Source organism: Gobius niger, assembly GCF_951799975.1.
Source record: "Gobius niger genome assembly, chromosome: 6".
In the NCBI taxonomy this organism is placed as follows: Eukaryota; Metazoa; Chordata; class Actinopteri; order Gobiiformes; family Gobiidae; genus Gobius; species Gobius niger.
Genome location: NC_136857.1, coordinates 21102629 through 21120950, shown reverse-complemented (window position 1 = coordinate 21120950; position 18322 = coordinate 21102629). Strand labels below are relative to the sequence as shown.

The 18322-nt window shown below is 40.7% G+C and overlaps 2 protein-coding genes across 2 annotated transcripts; both read right to left on the bottom strand.

The window, feature by feature from the left end:
• Positions 1-46: 46 nt before the first annotated feature.
• LOC306963876 (pleckstrin homology domain-containing family N member 1) lies at positions 47-7588 on the bottom strand. Its single transcript, XM_079557630.1, has 12 exons — positions 7344-7588; positions 6972-7175; positions 5138-5255; positions 4608-4754; positions 4422-4508; positions 3823-3907; positions 3611-3747; positions 3388-3534; positions 3132-3218; positions 2975-3050; positions 542-618; positions 47-262 (listed from the first exon to the last, which is right to left on the bottom strand). Exons 2-12 carry the CDS (start codon positions 7067-7069, stop codon positions 134-136), a joined length of 1188 nt encoding a protein of 395 aa, XP_079413756.1. The 5' UTR covers positions 7070-7175; positions 7344-7588; the 3' UTR covers positions 47-133.
• A 1249-nt stretch (positions 7589-8837) lies between these two features.
• ttll10 (tubulin tyrosine ligase-like family, member 10) lies at positions 8838-15499 on the bottom strand. Its single transcript, XM_079557600.1, has 12 exons — positions 15401-15499; positions 14081-14487; positions 13806-13881; positions 13621-13739; positions 13380-13500; positions 12817-12902; positions 11975-12161; positions 11746-11917; positions 10853-10993; positions 10254-10370; positions 10088-10181; positions 8838-9387 (listed from the first exon to the last, which is right to left on the bottom strand). Exons 2-12 carry the CDS (start codon positions 14460-14462, stop codon positions 8993-8995), a joined length of 1890 nt encoding a protein of 629 aa, XP_079413726.1. The 5' UTR covers positions 14463-14487; positions 15401-15499; the 3' UTR covers positions 8838-8992.
• Between the last annotated feature and the right edge of the window lie 2823 nt (positions 15500-18322).

The following is an 18322-nucleotide window of genomic DNA, read 5'->3' as shown; positions in this document are numbered from 1 at the left end:
CATGCATTTTTGCTTATATGAAAGAAATCTATCACAAACTGGGTCACATTTCCCCTTTATTGGCAGAAACAGAATTACTATATACAAACTATTTATCTACATACAAATATGAAGTCTGTGTGCTGTGATTGGCTCAGCTGTGTCCGTTCTGGTGGCAGTGCTCCGGGATCATTGGTTCTTGGGACTCCGTGCGGCTCCGGAACTGCTTGGGTTTGATTGCCGGCAGGGCGGGCTTTATGCTGATGTAGCTGCTTCTGTCAGGCTGTAAATCAGTCACACAAAGTTCTGTTCAGGTCAAACAGACGATTGCACACGTTTCTACTTTTCAATTCAGTCTTTGATGTCTCTCCCAGATTCAAGTGCTTAAGGCAGCTACAAAACGACCGTCTGCCAAGTGTATTCGAATATGAGCAAATTAAATGCAGGATTAAAGGCGTAACGTTGGCAAATAGGGTGTAAGAAGTTTGCAAGTGAGGTTAACAATGGGTAAATTGTCTAGCATGGTTTTGTGGGACATATTTGTACAAATGTCTGCATGTACCTGCTGTAGGTGGAACATCCAGGTCTGATAGTCCTGCAGACAGGTACAGGACACCTGCAGAGGCTCCACAAGCTCTCCTGAAAAACATCAGCACATGTTACATAAACAGTGGCAAGTGGCATCAAGCTAAGCAACATAATCTAAAATCCTTAATAGGGCTGCGGAATCTACTGCTTTTTGTATCAGCACCGACAGTTCGTACAGTTAAAGAAAGGACAATTCAAGAACCTGTAAATCGAATGAACTGGACGTCGAGAAGACACAACTTCTTAGCTTCAAACATTTTGTGCTTGTGCCTCTCAGGACATTGAGGGCATCATCTCTATATCAGCCACACGCGGGCTTCCACTAGCGCTGCAAACATGTATAGGATTGTTTTTTTGTGCAAATGGAACCCCGATTTTTTCCTTAATTGAAGGATATAATTTCATGCTGTCACTCATGTTCAAGACGGCCATTACTGAATTCCCTTCTCACTTTTCAATAATTTGTTCCTTATATGTGATTTTGCCTTCACCACTGAGAAAGTTACGTACAAGTTTGGACTTCTAAACAAGAATAAAATGTACTATTTACATATATTTTGGGATGTTTTCTAATTGTTTGCAACTTTAAAAATTGTCTGGAATATTTGGTTTTAAAGATGTTGGTCTTCAAAAAAAGTCGTGGGGTAAATTGAACCACCAGATTTAAAAGTGAAATTGACACTAAACATCATAAAGTCTTCTTTTTTACATTTTAGTGTTTCAGCAATTTTATTCTAAAAAAATATTATAATAGATCTTTTCCTTTTCTTACGCACCATCTGCAGATTATGCCATTTTCTCTCTAAAAAAAACAAAGAATTGAATGTAATATTTAATTTAATTTTTAATTTTTTAATTTTAATATTTTATTTAGTTATAGAATTTAACAATAAAATGTTCTGTACGATACGATATACTTTATTAATCCCGAAGGAAATTCAGTTTATCAGCTGCACAATCAAGTCACACATACAAACATCAAATTTAAAATAACAGTGCAGAGAATAAATATAATAATAATTTAAAAGTATAAAAATATAAAGGTACTATAAAAAACATTTCACTCCCATTTAACCCCTCCCCCCCAAGGATTTGTTATACAGCCTGATCGCTCTGGGCAAGAAGGATCTCCTGAGCCTGTCCTTTGAGCAGGAGAGCGAGAGCAGCCTCTCACTGAAGGAGCTCCTCTGCTTCATCACAAGCTCATGCAGGGGGTGGTCTCTGTTGTCCATTACAGAGAGCAGCTTCTCTAGAGTTCTCTTCTCCGAGATTGCCTCTACAGAGTCCTGATCGGCCCCAATCACAGAGGAGGCCTTTCTAATTAGTTTGTCCAGTCTCTGAGTGTCCCTTTCTCTGATGTTTCCCCCCCAACAGACAACACCATAGAAGAGAGCACTAGACACTACTGCCTGGTAGAACAGTTGGAGCACTTTCTTACAGATCTTAAAAGAAGCAAGCCTCCTCAGGAAGTAGAGTCTGCACTGCATTTTCTTGTAGAGCTGGTCAGTGTTCACTGACCAGTCCAGCTTCTCATCCACCTGTAGCCCAAGATATTTATAGGAGGTCACCACCTCGATCTCCTCGCCATTGATGGTCACAGGCTGAGGAGATGGGCGACACCTTCGAAAGTCCAGGACCATCTCCTTTGTCTTGGAGGTGTTCTGTAGTTTTTATTCATCAATTTGCCCCAGCGTCCTTGGGTCAATTTACCCCTTTTTTTCTTTGAAAACACCAAAATAGTTGTGTTTATTTAAGAATAAATCTGCCTAAGCTATTTAACTGCTTTTATACTGAAAAATTACCATGGACAATGGACCAATATGTATTTGTTTTTTTCTGATCTGGCCAAAAATTCACTTTGAGTCGTGAAAACCCTATTTTTTTTCCATAAAAAGTGGGGTTATTTTACAGCTAATTTTTCACTTTTTTTGCCTGGCAACTTCAAAGCATGTAAAGATTAAATCCATAATCTTACATAAAAAATAAAAATGTTTTATTTACAGTGGCCATACCGCCTTCGCTATGCTCGATCCCGTCAGACCGTGGAAGCTAAGCAGGCAAGGGCTTGGTCGGTTCTTGGATGGGAGACCGTTTGGTAACACCAGGAAGCCTAGTGAATGTAGTGTGTGAGTGAGTGAGTGGTTGGTGGTGGTCGGTGGCGCAGACTGGTTGCCTCGCTTCCGTCAGTCTACCCCAGAGCAGCTGTGGCTATTATCGTTATTAAAGTATAAGGGTGGTTCAGATTACCCACTGGCTCAATTTACCCCACTCTCCCCTACCACATTTGTCCAACTGTGAGAAACATTATATGGTGACATTAAGGCAGTGGTGCAAGTGCACGTATTTACTCAGACAGTGTTTGTTTATCAATAAGTCCTGACCTGTTTGTGAATGAGACGGTGTGTACCTGTGAGTTCAAACTGCAGTCGTCCTGGCAGGGCAGAGCGCTCCACTGCTCTGATGCTGTGTCGAGCCAGTCTCCCCTGTCACACATCAAAAGCAATGTCGGCATTTTCCAAAGCTATCACGGTGAGTTATAGTGGAGAAAAGTTGTCTCCATTCACCTGATATCTGAGAGACGTCTTCTGGTTGTCCACTGAGAGCAACAGCAAGTCTTGAGCAAACAGAACCATCAGTCTCTCCTGAAGTCCCTAACAGGAAGAACACATATTACTTACTCAATCACTATCGTTGTTGGAGGTGCAACTTTTTTTCAGTGTTTAAATACTGCACACTTCTGACTTACACTTTGTGTGCTCCAAGATGAAGGTCAGTATTAAATAGCATTACCGTATGATCCAAAAAAACATGTGTGGTCACCTGTCGATGTGAGTTTATGATGTGTACTACAGAGAGGTACGCAGCCTGTCCCATGTGCTGGATAGGGGGCCCCTCCCATTGCCAGATGGGGGCGTGGAGCAGGTACTTCTTCAGCTCTTCTCTCTTCCAGTGCTCATCACACGGTAACTGAAGCAAACATACAACTACCATTTATCGATATTGAAAAACCTGTGAATCTTATCAGATAGCTTAGTGTAGCTACCAGATATGAGAGCACACAGTGGGCGGGGCTTGTGGGCAGTGTCAATGACTTGTGCCGTCTCTCCTCGATCAGCTGTCTCCATGTGTTTAGCTGTGCAACAGTAGGACAGACAAACACTTTGGGCTCTACGATAGGACCTGCACATGAAGACAGAGAACATTTGACTATCAGGGATTTACACTAGACAAGAATCAACCTAGAAAGGGACTTACTGCTGAGCTCAAACATGTGAGGAGCGAAGGAGGAGGAGTCCTGGGACTTAGTGATAAAAGACACACCTGAGACAGGAAGAATACCCTGTTGAGGAGTAGAGGAGCGCGTTAACAACACCCAATTTCACATTTATATATTAAGCATCATTGCATACAATCATAGTTCAAAGGGAAGGATTTGTATAGCACACAAGGAACCCATTTTTTTCTTTTATTCACTCTGTACTCTGCAGTGGTAATCAGTAGTAAAAAAAACAACACTTTGCACCCTCAAACCACAACCAACCACTCACTCCTCACTCACTCAGGCCTCCTGGTATTCCTCACAGTCTCCCATCCAGTTATTAATACAAATGGTGGTAATATATCACACTTCTACCACATTTCTTACCATATAATAATAATTAATGTAATAATGTATATATATATATATGCATATTCATGAAAAAAATATGTGCACAGCTTTCCGTTAGGGAAGTATTCTGTGTCTCACTTTTACAATTTGCACGTGGTAATATTTAACTTAAAAACACATTTTGGCTTGATGGGTCAAAAACATATGTTGGAACTTTATCCTTGGCCTGAATGTCACACTGTACCTGGTAGACGAAATCATGTGATGAGTGGTCCACAGACAGCAGCAGAAGGTGATGAGAAAACAGAACCACAAAGTACTCTGAGGTTTCCTACAGAGACATGGCATAGACTTATTATAATCATAAGTTATAATAGATCAGAACTATAGGACTAGATTTTATATTTGATTTTTCCTGTAGGCAGTGCACCTGAGTGTACTTGTTATACAGAGACAGAAGTGAAGAGTGGAGGATGTCTCCATACTGCTGAGCAGGCTGACCCTCCCAGCCTCTGATTGGCTGACCGCAGAGGATCCTCTGATGCAGCTCCTCTCTGCTGAGGCCCCACAGCACCTCCTAAAGCACAGAAGACACATAACAAGGCTGTCAGAAACCTGGCCATATTTGCAAAAGGTTACAGCTCTACCTAGTGGTAAGAAGAACTCACTGAACAGTAATCAATAAACAACATAATCTAGCATAAGTGGTTTCAATAAAAGCATTTGCATACTGCAAATGCTTTTCTAGGAGAACTTTTCTAGGAGACACTGACACATGAATCTGAATAAAAAACAGAGTCCACACTGATGCTGTCGTCTTCATTTCCCGTAAATTCTGAATCATCAAAACCAGAAAAAAAACATGAAGTACCTTTTTACGGAAGTTCCCTCAGTGTCTACATGACTCAGGCTTACAGGTACAGTACTAATAGCGGTGTAAGTGTCAGGGTTATGTCGTACCTCTTGTGTCAGCTGTGGGACAGAAGGATATCGAGGAGGGGGGCGGGCTGGAGGAGACAGTGGGGGCTCATCTCTGCTGGACCTCAGCTGTAGACGGCTCTCTCCTACACTCCACACTCTAAAATAACACAAGTTTTACATCATTAACACATTAACACTAAATAGAATTGGCTTGTGTACTTCTATCATAAATGCTTCAAAGCATTTATAATAGAAGTAAAACCAAAGAAGCTAAGTCTGAATGACTAAGTGAGTCACAGCGGGAGCTGTCAGTGGTTGAGTGGACAGGCCGGTGTCGGGGTACGGAGCAGCCAGACTTAATCTGATTACTGAGACCTCATTCTGTTCCTGCTGGACACGCGCACACACAGGCCACACTTCAGTCACTGTATGTACTATACTTCTGTATTAGATACAAGTAAAAACACAGTCCAAACAGAAAACCCGGGGGTCACTGAAGATGTAAATTGTTTCAAAATGACAATAAAATATGCATAGTTTGTTGTCTCACAATTACCGAAAATTGTTCCATTAATTCTCCCTCCTGCATTTTCTGGTGTAATTAGGGCACGAGTAAGAGTTTGGATAAGAGCAAGCTGTGTGTTATACTGGGTTATACCCACTGCCATTTGTGACACCAGTCAAAAATGTCATACACTGTTTTAATACATGTTTGTTCTTCAACAGCTAAAAATAAAATGCATCTGGACATCTGCATTAATAAATAAAATGAAGACTGGGGCATTTGTTACAGGTACAATCAAGAACTCAAACTCAAAAACTCCCCATTTCCCATTGGTAAGACTTGCACGTGCAGACAACAATATAATAATATTTGGTGGGCACAGGAATGGTCAGTACTCATTAGCCTCATAACAAACAGACTACCCACTGCCCGCCACTGTCTTATTCTAATCTCCTAATCACATCAGTGCAGCGTCACCGAACCCCCCTTTATTATGAGTAAATAGCAGCCAATTAGTCCAACTGCACATTATTATTAACCTCCATTCAATAGAAGGGTGGATAAAAGATGGTTGGATCTTTTCTAACATTTACTTTACTTAAATTCACACATAACAGGCTGTGTGTTTTAAACAGGAACAAGAAGCCAGTCTGGAGTTTTCAGTTTAACACACGAGGCAGGAAAAAAATAGCACCAGCCCAAACCACAAACTCTGGTTCTTCCTCTTTAGCACACTTTTCAGACAAATTGTCAAATTCATAATAGACAAATAGGTACTAGCTTCATTGTATGTTATTTTAGTAAAACTCTCAAATTATATCTTTGGAAAAAGTTGTCAGTTGGTGTCTGTGTCTAAAATACTGAGGGGTCGCGCTTTATGTTAAGGGGTGCTTGTTAAGTATTAATAAGGTACTATTAAGCATTAATAATATGCTTGTAAAGTATTAACACACTGCTTATTATACTTTTATCTGTTAACATGCTGATAGGCTATTAATAATCGGCTTATTCATAGCCAACCCTAACCATAACCCTTACCCTAAGCCTAAAATGATTACTAATGCTTATTAATACTAAATGAGCACACCTTAATCTAAAGCGATACCGGAATTTCTTATTCAGAGCTTTATTTGCTGAGCATCACTAATTCCCAGAAGAACCCGCAGAACTATATTTCCATTTTCTCAAATTTGACACTATTTGACCCATTTTTTAACTTCACATTTTTAAATTTTATTGTAGAAAAATTGTAAAATATCTAGTGGATGTTTCAACTAAACTAAATAAAATGCCAATTGATACCTATAGGCCATATATTAGTAAATAACAGTGTTTAGTTCAACAATACAGAGTGTGCTTTGACCTCACCCCAGGTTGTCCACGGGCAGCTCCAGCAGCTCGATCTCATCAGGCCCCACGTCGTCGACCCCGCTGCAGTGCCGCTGGGTCACGCTGCAGCACCCCATGACCGTCCCTGTGCTCCTCCTGTCTGCAGACTGAGCACCATCTGCCCCGGAGCTCGCCCCGCTCAGACACCCGCGCTAAAACCCAGGATCACACCACAACTCGGCCCTGCAAAAGAGGATGAAGGAGGGGTGCTGTTAATCTCCAGTTCCCCCTTGTTTACCAGTGTGTGTCAAGTTTCCAAAAAAGCCTCAAATACAAGATGATCTAGGTGATAAAAGTGTTGCACTGCGGCTGTTCCTTCCTTCCTGTCAGTTGGCTTGCTATTATACTCACAGATATTGTAGATGGTGCTTTTACAATGAATGAAGAAACCGTGCATGCAGCGCCTTCATGTCAGTTGTGAAGCTGTATCCAGGTTAAGGATGGGGAAAACATCCTGTTGAGAAACCAGCGGTGTGTGTGTCTCTATAGAACATGGAAGGCTGAAGGGAGTTAGCAAATAGGGAAGTATCAACAACAACAGGCCACAACAACTGTGCAGCAGTCCTGTAATAGTGTGGTCTGGATTACAGTACAGGGAGGGTTTGTGTGCTCAGTCAACAGCGTGAAGTGGGAAGACATCAGCATTATATATTATAACACACAGGTTTTCCCATCTCCTAAAACAAAACATAGATGAAGCGGTGATTCAGAAAGGACTGGAAAAAAAGAAACCATGTTAATGCGGCGAGTGATTCACCCTGTGGATTTATTTATCATTTGTTCCTCCTTTTTTTTTTTAAAGATGGGAACATACTTAACTTACATCTGTGCCTATCAGTTTTGTGCCATGCCCGAAGAGCTCCTCCCTAGTTCCCTAGTCCCTAGTCTTGTACCCAGAAAAAGTGCTCATTTTTCTTTTTCATATGTATATCCTGTATATACCTTAGCCCTTTCTATTCATTGTATATAAGATACCTCTAGTTACTATTACTTGATTGCAGATTTCCTGTCTATTTTGCACCCCGTGTTTCTGATGGAACAAGTGAATTTCAAAAAAGTCTTATCTCTAGCCTTTTTACAGAATATGAAAAGTGAACATGAAATTTCAGAAATAATCTTACAGCACATGAAACAATCTTCATCTAGTATGTCTATTGTAATGTCGAACTTACAGTAATGACGATTTCAGCATTTGTCTTGTTCTTGTGTGAGCTCTGGATATCTAAAGATTTTTTTAAATGAACTGAATTGAATCTCCCCTCCTGGAACCGCCACCTTAACGTGGTGGAGGGGTTTGAGCACCCGAATGATCCTGGGGCTCTGTTGTCGGGGGCATCGTGCCCCTGGTAGGATCTCCCATTGCGAAGCCCCTTATGAGAGACCAACAGGCCCGGGTTGAATCATGAGGCCGTGGACCCACCACCTGCAGGAGGAGCCATAAGGGGCTGGTGCAATGTGATTTGGGCAACTCCAACAGCTGCCCCCAAGTGGAAGAAAATGGATGGATGAATTGAATCTCATGCATTAAACATCGTTCCAAACAAATGCCAATGAAAACCTAGCAGGGATTTGTGCAGGGTCACAGTGTTTAGGATTTATTGTGAAAATAAACAAAAATAATTATTATTTTTGAAGTATTGATATACATGTATTTAAATGATATGCTGTTGCTTTTACAATATTATTATTCTTTTATCACATTAATTGCCGAGTAAAATAGATCTTAACATTATCTTTTAAACTGGCTGCATAGTTATGTTTCTTATGAGTACAAATGTTGCAGTGTCCAAGTCTCTGCCGTCAAGAAAATTCACCGACCGTAGAGTCAGGTGAGATAGCCTTGATTTAATTGGAAAACTAATGACATGAAAGATTTTTTAGATATTTTACTTCCTGCTTGTGGTTTCCTGTGGCCCAGAACAGCACCAGGTGTTAACACACATGAGTCATGTGCGCGGTTTGGGGTCAGTGTTCCTGCTTCCTGTGACTATGGTTTGAGTTTATTCATGTTGCAGGTTTTCCTTCTGTCCAATCTGTAGATCTCTCACATGTTTCGGCTTTGGTGGCACTGTTGTCGTTGTGTGAATGGTGTTTAACATCGGTGAGACCTTCTTCCTCCTGGGCCTTTGTGGCTTTCCCTCACCTCCTGCCAACATGTTCTCAGAACAGTCTAAAGACCTGCACTGGAGGCCTGACCTTACGGGCCCCTCCTTCTGGTGCTTCAAGCTGGTCTTCAGAGAGCGCTCGCCGTACGTAGCTGCCCTGCTCCTGTCACACGGCAGAACAGCATTAGGTGGAAATACTCCTTTGAACAGCAACACAGAGGTCTTCTGAGTCAACAGAGGGAGGATGCTTTGTCGACAGCGGCACTTATTAAAGATTTCCAAAGTTATATCTAGAAAAAAAATAATAACTGTGTTTAGAATTCAGAATCCAGGTTGTGCATAGTTCACACATGCAAATCACACCTTTTTTTTTTTTAAAGGGATATTTCAGGATTTTTGACATAGGGCCTAATTTCCTAGTGTTTCTGATTTCTGGAGATATATATTTTTTTAATTCATGCGGTCCTTATATTTGAAGAGTTTAGTGGTGCTATCATCGGGTCGTCCTCCAAACGTTGCCATATCTGATTTGTAGAAAGCTCCTTTGTTAATTCCACGTTTAGTAATGCCGGCCGCAGGTAAACAAACTACTGTAGATCTGCTAACCTAGCAGATCACTCCGCCGCTGCGTAGCCAGGAAGCTGATGCTGCTTAAACATAACTTATTTTAAATGCAAAAATAGTTATATTAACAAAAAATATTCAGTCAACACAGACATTTATATCAGTACTCTGGTGTTATAAGTGATTTGCCTCAGGTGCACTGTGCTTGGGTCAAACTGTTTTTAATGCAGGCTACTAGTTACCATAGACATGCACTAGCCTAGCACCACTAAACTCTTCAAATATATGGACTGCATGAATTAAAAATATATATATCTCTAAAAATCAACAACACTCTGAATAACTAGGAAATGAGGCCCTTTGGCAAAAATCCTGAAATATCCTGTTAACTATATTGCGATGTTTGAGGGTAACAGAGGTTCTCACCCAGGGTCTCGTGGACAGTGCTGGGGATGACCTCCTCCAGCACTGAGCAGTTTGTGTGGAGAGCAGGGTTACAGTTCATCTCCAACAGCCACACCTGAAAACATCACAAACAGATTACACAGAAGAAACATTAGTAAATAAAAAGGAATGTTATCTCAGCGCCTACGTTAAAGTCCTCATCGATCATGAAGTCACAGCCGATCAGGTCGAAGAGGCCCGGTCTGCAGTCCAGCTTGGATTTGACCGACAGGAAGCACTGGGTCATGATCTGCTGCATGCGTTTCTAAGACAGAAGAGGAATGATTATATGAAAAAGCAAATAGAAAACATCAAATACAGATTCACATTCACATAACTGGCTCAAGTCTAAACTGTACTCCCCTTAAAAGAAAAAAGATAGAAATTGTGAATACATCAAACTTTTTCCTGTCATGAATGCCACGTTGAGGAAGTATATATATATATATTTTTTTTTTTATTTTCATTACTTGATACCCAAAGATTGATGTCAGTGATAAACAATTGGGGAGGCATGCCTGTAAACGCAGCCACAGTTCTGTTTGACACAGTCAGTTCATACCAGAATACAAGTAATACTGGTAAAACAGAAGACTAAATTTAGAGCCTAATTTTATCTTACATTTCGCAGTTATCCAGTATAAACCTGTTTTATTTGACCACAAAGCAATGATCTCATTTAAAGCAAACCCATCTCATTTGAGTCTGTCTACATTCATAGCTGTAATTGGTCCCAGTGAGACTCACGGTGAAGAGGCCCAGCACCCAGTCCCTGGGCAGGTCCTTAGCAACGGCAAACTGGGCGTTCACGTAGGCGTTAAAGCTCTCCATAGACCACACTGTGTCCTCCTTCAGCAGGCTGTACAGAGGGTTCTTCTTCTGCATGCACTGGCACAGGACAGGCAGCAGGGGGCGCACAGACACATTATTTACATGCAGGCCACAACTATTAACATATTTAAAGATAATGTGTAAAATGAAGCTTGTTGCTGTTTTAACAATTGTTTTTCCATCACCCACCAAATTATTATTATTATTATTATTATTTATTTTTCCCCGTTTGTATGTTTTTCTTATTATGTTTCAATGTATTTTTCCTCATTTTGTAAGGGATTGCTTCTGTGCAATTTTGAGTTTCCCTGCCCATCAAAAGTTAAATGGGGATGTGGGGAACAAAAAGGGAAGTGTGATGCATGCAAACAAGTGCGAAAATGTAAATGCAACGCAACAAATTGATCACAGAAAAAAACCACCAAATTATTTATATATTACCCTTTATATTTCATTATAATACTGATATTTGTAAGTTCAAAATGTATTATTTAAGTTCCTAAATATGAAATATAATACCAATTAAGTAAATAAATAAATGACCTTTGTGTTTCGCTAAAATAAAAGGGAAGTCGAACACTTACACGATACAGTGTAGTGTGTTGGCAAGAAGAAGGTAACGTTTAATCCAGGATTGGTTATTTATTAAGGTTTTCATGAAATGTGAGCAATCGATGGAACATTTGGATCGAGATCAGTTTCTCAGTTGGCATTACCAGCAGGGGTGCTATACAATGACTTTCTTTAAATAACTCTTCAAGAGGTGAGAGGTTCTAATAGACCGAAGACTTATGGTGCATTGGTTTTACCTGGTTTGTGAGATGAGCCGACATGTTGTTGGTGTTCAGGTCATAAAGGTCACAGGTCAGGCGGACGTAGCCATGTCGGAAGAATACCATATATGGCGTGGTGCAGGCAATGATGAGGTAGGAGCGCACATCAAACTTCCTCCCATCCAGAAGAAGAGGGTTCTGGATGTATCTGTGTGAGGTCATAATTAGAGAGGCAGATACACTTAGTCACATGTGACCCCTGTACCTCTGGACGATGTAGGCCTGCTGTGGCCGGTGGTGCTGCTGTGCTGTGTTGACGGCCTGTGCCTCATGCAGTTTCTTTCTGAAGGCACTCACATCCTGCGCGCTCTTGAGCAGGAAGATCCCGCGTCCCTGGTTCAGGCCGCTGGGTTTACAGATCCACAAAAGCCTCTGGTTGTTGTTGTTTACATCTGCAAAGGGAAAGTAAAGTTAACATTTCTATAATAATCTCCTATTTCTGTAGGTCATGTATGGGCACTGTCTCAAAGTGGATAGAGCTCTAGAAAATAAGCCATTTTTTAACTCCTTGTTTTAGGTTAGGATGGTATATTTACTAGTGATTTGTTATATCAAGTGAATATGGTTGTGATCTTTTTTCCTTTACAAAAATACTACTACATTAGAGAGATGAGACAAATAATACCTTCAGACAAGTCAAACAAACACATATTGACACAATGGTGATCGTGTTTACACTAACCACTAATCTCTTTCCTTCCTAAACTGAACCTGACTTGATAAAACAACATCTCCATTGTTACGAACTGTCACATAATACTAATTATATCTTAATGTCCTCTAGAGTGTCTTTGTTTGTGCTCAGCCCTGCCCTCTACTGACTCGTCTCCAAAGCAACCCCGTGTTCCCGTGGCAGTTTGACCAGAGGCTTGAGGGAGATGTAGTGCAATATTTTTCCATGATTAAACAACCTCCACGGCAACCACAGTCTTCACAATGGAGACAGAAAAACGGTAGCGTCAGTGTCCATTGTGCAGTGACTGGCCTAATCTACTATATTAACCCCTGCACAGATCCAGTCAGACCAGTGGAGGTAAAGGCCCTTACCTTCCTGTTGAGAGAAAAAGACATCTCTCTCTTGTCGTATGTCCATGCGAAATGTGGTGGGAATAAACTCTTCCATTTTTAGTCTTCTGTAAAAAGCACAAAGCAACACAATATTGTAAAATCCATAGGTTGTATTTCATACTGATGGGGGTGAGTCACTAGAGGCATTTTTTTTCAATTAAGAAACTCAAAAATGTGTTATTTGACCACCAAAATGTTAATACGTGTTAAGTATTAATACTGTCAGTGATTTCTATTAATGTTTACTGTTCTGATATGCGCAATCTTTCAAACAACTGTCTGATTTAATAAAAGCCCATTATTTGAAACTATTTTTAGATCAATGGTTTGTCAAAGGTAACAGCAAATGCTCGGTCACTGTTTAACTTTTGCTTTTTTATAAATGAGGCTTCACTTGGGAACAAATGATATAATACACCACATGCTTTGAGTGCCGTAAAAATATAGACTAAAGTAAATATTTCAACACAATCACTTTTTAATTAATGTCAATGTGCCATATACTTTCCATATAATTACTCTAAAAAGTTTTGATTTTTTACCTGACTCCAAGCCCATGCTGAACTTTGCTGGTGACTCTCTCGTACTCCCTCAGGCTGCACAGGAGGCCGATCTTTGTGGTTAGAACCTTATTATTGGGAATCTGGAACATTAGCTGTTCACCTAAAGGGTAGTTTGTAAGTTTAAAATGCAGAGTTTAACCATTTAAAAACACAATAAAGAAGAAATGCACTTTTTGTATCTGCATTTTTGTATGTAATTTGAACATATTAAGGTCCTCACCTGGTCTGAAGCTGCTGTAGGTGCTTGGTGACTTGGTCTCGCACCACTTGAGCTTGAAATCTTCTCGGTCCTTGTCATAGATCCTCATCCAGCCTCTGCTCTCACAGTAACTGCTCACACTGAAGGAAAGGACAGAAATTAATGTCCACTTTGGATCTGATTGTGCCTGAAGAGCTGGACCTCACATGTTTACTCCATTTGCTCCTCCGAAGAAGTAAAAAGGCCCAGAATGCCGAGTTTCTACAAGTCGGGCTCTCCTCACTGAGCAGAAGAGGAAAACATTTCAAGGATACTGCACTTCTCAGAGTACTCGTACATGAACAGTTATAGGAATGAGAACTAGAATTAAATTATTTTTATTCAACAGTATAATTCAATATTTTGATGGCTAAAACTAGAGCTACCGAATATTTTTCCCTGTCTGTGGGATTTTACACATTATAGCCCTCGTGGGACACACCTGATGTCCGTGCTCTCCTCACTGGACTCACAGTGGTGCGCTCACATCTCTTTGCCCGCTCCTCACTGGTTATTTGTGCTTTGTGTCCCTGCCTGTGAGTCTTTCCACCTGGTGACATCACTTCCTGTCTCGTTCTTGGTTCAATCTGAGAGGGCTGCTGTATCACTGAGGCCCTTCTGTGTGGACAGTCGCTGCCCCCGTCCTCCCTCTGCTTTTGCTCCCCTGCACCTGGCAACGTCACTTCCTGTCCTGTTGGCAGATCAGGTGCTTCTGGCCCATCCTCCTGGTGCGGTGCACGGCTGTTCGCTCCCTCGCACCGCTCCTCCTCCTCCTCCTCCTCCTCCTCACCGTGGCCCGCTGACAAGTCTGTGCCACGGCTCATTACTGTTTTCAGTCAATGATCTGTGCTGAGGAATCACACCACAAAGAGCATGTGACGCAGGCATTTCAATACACAACTTGACCTAACTTGACAAGATTGAGCTTTAATCATTTTACTTAGTTTATAATGTTGTTCTGTCAGTAAAAAAAAATATTATTCAATACAATACAATATTGTGTTTTGTTTTTCGTCTGTTTGCGTAAGAGTAATCCTGCATTTTCAGTCTGTGTCTTTCTCACGAGCGTTACATACTTGCTCCTTGCGTAATTTCAGTCCTTCCCTTGTCTCATTATGATCATTTCAGCACTCAGATTGCCTCCACTCTGAATAATGTATTGCTAATAGCTGGCACTTATTGTTTTGTTTTTTTTAGCTTCATCAAAATTGTTTCTTTGCCTTCTGTGTCATCACAAGGCAAATCCAGGTGTTTGCACAGAAAGTAGGGCTGCAATACCTGTATCCGTCCTTGTTAAACCATATTTTAGGTCATAACATTTTTTTCATATGTTAATGTGCACTTGATTGCACATCTTCCATATTTTCTAAAGGAGAGTTTCCATTTTGTGTAGTTTTGGTAAAAGAAGGCCAGAGACAAAATATTTATAATGGATAACAATGAACAAGTAATAAAGATCAGGCGACAAATGTTATAGATGATATCAGTATAAAAAAGTTAGTCGTTTTCTCTTCCAGTAAACACCAATGATAGTATTAGGAATATATTTTCATGCCACTGTATGCAAATGCTATTGGAGACACACTGCTCATCCCTACAGGTGCCCAATATTACACATTTGCCTTTTTCTTCGCAAATCAATGACGTTATACTTCACTCAGTCTACATGACATATTCTACAGTGCAGCAAATAGTTTTGATACATTATGAATCCTGGAGTTCAACAAACGTGAATGCGCACATGTCAAAACAGATTACTCACCTCAGCCTTCCTCCATCTAGTGAACTGAAACCAGCAGTCCAAATACAACGGACTGCTATGCCACCAGACGGATCAGACAGGGCGCTTATAGGGTCTCCTTCGCCTCAGCAAAGCCACGACACTAAAGGCAAAGCTGCTGGCCCGCTGTAAACAGTCACTGGTTACTAGGGTAATGGGACCCCTAGCAACAGAGGCCTCTTGCAGATTAAATCTTACAACAAACAAGACAATCTAACAACTCAAGATTATGTATCGCACCCCGCACCAGTCATTGGTTTAGCCTCATTCAATATTTACTGCCTGTAAGCCGCTGCCTATGGAAACATGAGAGATCTTTGTCAACACAAATCTCTCCAGATGATTAGTTTACAACACAGTGGGGCGTTAATCTGTATATTAAAAGACTAAAGAAGAAAATCATTATTTCTTATAGCTGGGATTGTCGTTAGTCATAGTGCCTGATGCCAAATCTAAGGTATGTGGTTGAGCAACATCGCTGTTGTTGACTTGCATTGGCAAATCCACTAATCACTCTACGTCTGGAGAGCTTTGACTCAGGGGGAGACACCCAGGCCCTGCCACAATTAGCAATTATTCATAATCTCCTTCCTTCGACTGGCGGGTAAATGACGTGGAGGGTGCCTCTTAGGTCCAGGCAAGGTGTAAACGTGCAATTACAAATTCACTAGAGGGAACTGTCAGCAGCACATGCACTTCAGTGGCACAACTATTCAAGGCCCTCAAGAAATATTGGCACCCCCTGCACAGAGCCGTGGGAAGATATTATAATTAGGGGGTGCTGGGGGACAAAATTTACCCCAAAAATCCTTTTTCTGTGCATATTTCCTATTTATTCATATTGCCTGCCGTTCGCAAATTATCCACCAGGGGGTGCTGCAGCGCCCGCAGCACCCTGTGTTCCCACGGCCTTGCCCCTGCAAATACAGTATGAAAAAGGAACACTATGAAATGATGTCTTTACAGTTTATCTATTTAAACTTCAACTCAATGTATTTACAAAAATATTCAATATAGCTTCAAAACATTTCTTATTGTAGTGTTTCTATTTTCTGACGTATACACTGGTGTGATTGGCCAGTTTAGGTGACTTGCCCCAGGGCAGCTGTGACTGCATAGGTTGAGGCTCACACTACAGATATTGTATTAGTTTAAAAATGAAAACAGAGGGCATCATTTATGACTTACAAACACATCTGCTCTCAGGCCTTATTACAGAGTTTTGGAATTGACAAAATATGTTCTGCACGGAAAATGTTATTCTGAAAGGACAGTCAGGAGGACTATTACGCAAAAACATGTTACTTTTTCAGTCCAAATGTGGTGATAGTTTGTGACTTCAGGTAAACTTACTCCTGGTTGACAAATAAATAAAAATAAAGATGATGGTATAAATTTAAAGTTCTGTCACAGGTTTATTTGTTAAGGAAATGTATAAAATTCCAAATTTACCACCCAAACCAGAAGAACAAGCTGGTCTTTCAAGGCTGAAATTCTGCATGGTCTTGCTTGACTCAATCCTTGTAAACAGACAAAGCAAATATTTTATCTGTACCACGTAGTAGTGTTTTGTGACTTGGCACAAACCTACAGAATATCCTATCTAGCCCAACAGAGTCTTTAGGAAAAGCAGCTCATCCAGTCAAAGCAGCAGCAGATCAGCCTCCTATTCCCAGTTTAAGCACCTTGTGTTTCCCGGTGTCAGCCAGCCACACCTTGATAAAAAGCACCATCTGATAGACACACTGCACAAAGTGCTGCGTAGGAAGACAAAGACACGGGGCTTGTTTTACAGCCCCAGCGACTTGACGCTTTACCATCTGCCAAGAGCCTACCAGCAAGTCATTTAGACATGATTGTATTGTCATGTCATGACATACAAATCTGATCATGAGGAAGTTGATATTCACACTGCAGTAGATGCAGTGCAGTCAAACTGCAATACTTTCCATTCAAAGCTATATCACTATGTCCAAACTTACCTGAGCAGTAATCAACAAATAAAACAAATCTGCTATATTTAATCCAGACCTGAGTTTTTGCATTGTTTCAGACGATTAGAGTTGTGAATTGATGTTCCTTCCTTTTGTCGTTTCCTCAGATTTCTGAGAAGGGCGGGAAAAGAGTACATGTTTTTGTGAAAAGTACATGTACACTGTGTTATACGGATAACACAGTACAATGAAGGCCTGTTCAGTAAATATAATTAAATCCCAGGATTAATTGAAACAATCTCATTAAAAGTAGGCTACAGATGTGGTTTGTAGTTTGTCAGTTTTTTGTTATATTTTTCAAGTGGAGGCCGGAAAAGGAGAGTATCTTTGGAGACTCGCCCATTCCCATGTCATCTCAACTGTCTATTGCACAAGGAAGTGCTCAGCAATTACAGGGATGCTGCCTGCAGCAATGGTGTCCCTGCACAACCCATTATTTCCAGATATTCGAGGTGTTATAGTGGAAGGACTGGCGTTAAGTTACAATGTAAAGAAAAGCTTTGCTCAATAGGGTCTCTCTGTGTCCCACTATTCAGGATTTCCTTACAGAATTACACTGCTAAAGAAGAGAAGGTGGCTGAAGGAAGGGGGGTACACTATGTTCCCAGGGCCTCATTCCCACTAGTGACAAATGTACGACGCAAAGTCATCAAATTTCACTCAAATAGACACTGTGACACTGAAACTAGACATTGGAGTTGACAACATCTAGTTAGTAGTTACTATGAATGGGGAATAAAATATTATATTGTTGCTATTATTATCATTATTATTATTATTATTGACAATTTTAACAATAACAACTTAATTAGAAATCATAAGTAAATGCGTCCAAGAAGAGCACCACATTGTAAAACTAATGTTACTACCTACCTCTTGCACTGAGTCACGAGGCTTGCAAGATTTCATC

Excerpts from the sequence above, each read along its gene's own strand:
- LOC306963876 (XM_079557630.1), bottom strand. The coding sequence starts at position 7,069 with ATGGGGTGCTGCAGCGTGACCCAGCGGCACTGCAGCGGGGTCGACGAC. Across the intron at positions 3,908-4,421 it reads CACATGATTTCGTCTACCAG|GGTATTCTTCCTGTCTCAGG; the intron begins GTACAGTGTGAC and ends ACTCCTCAACAG. Across the intron at positions 263-541 it reads GGATGTTCCACCTACAGCAG|CCTGACAGAAGCAGCTACAT; the intron begins GTACATGCAGAC and ends ACTGATTTACAG.
- ttll10 (XM_079557600.1), bottom strand. The coding sequence starts at position 14,462 with ATGAGCCGTGGCACAGACTTGTCAGCGGGCCACGGTGAGGAGGAGGAG. Across the intron at positions 13,882-14,080 it reads GAGGAGAGCACGGACATCAG|TGAGGAGAGCCCGACTTGTA; the intron begins GTGTGTCCCACG and ends TCTTCTGCTCAG. Across the intron at positions 9,388-10,087 it reads CACTGTCCACGAGACCCTGG|ATATAACTTTGGAAATCTTT; the intron begins GTGAGAACCTCT and ends TTTTTTTTCTAG.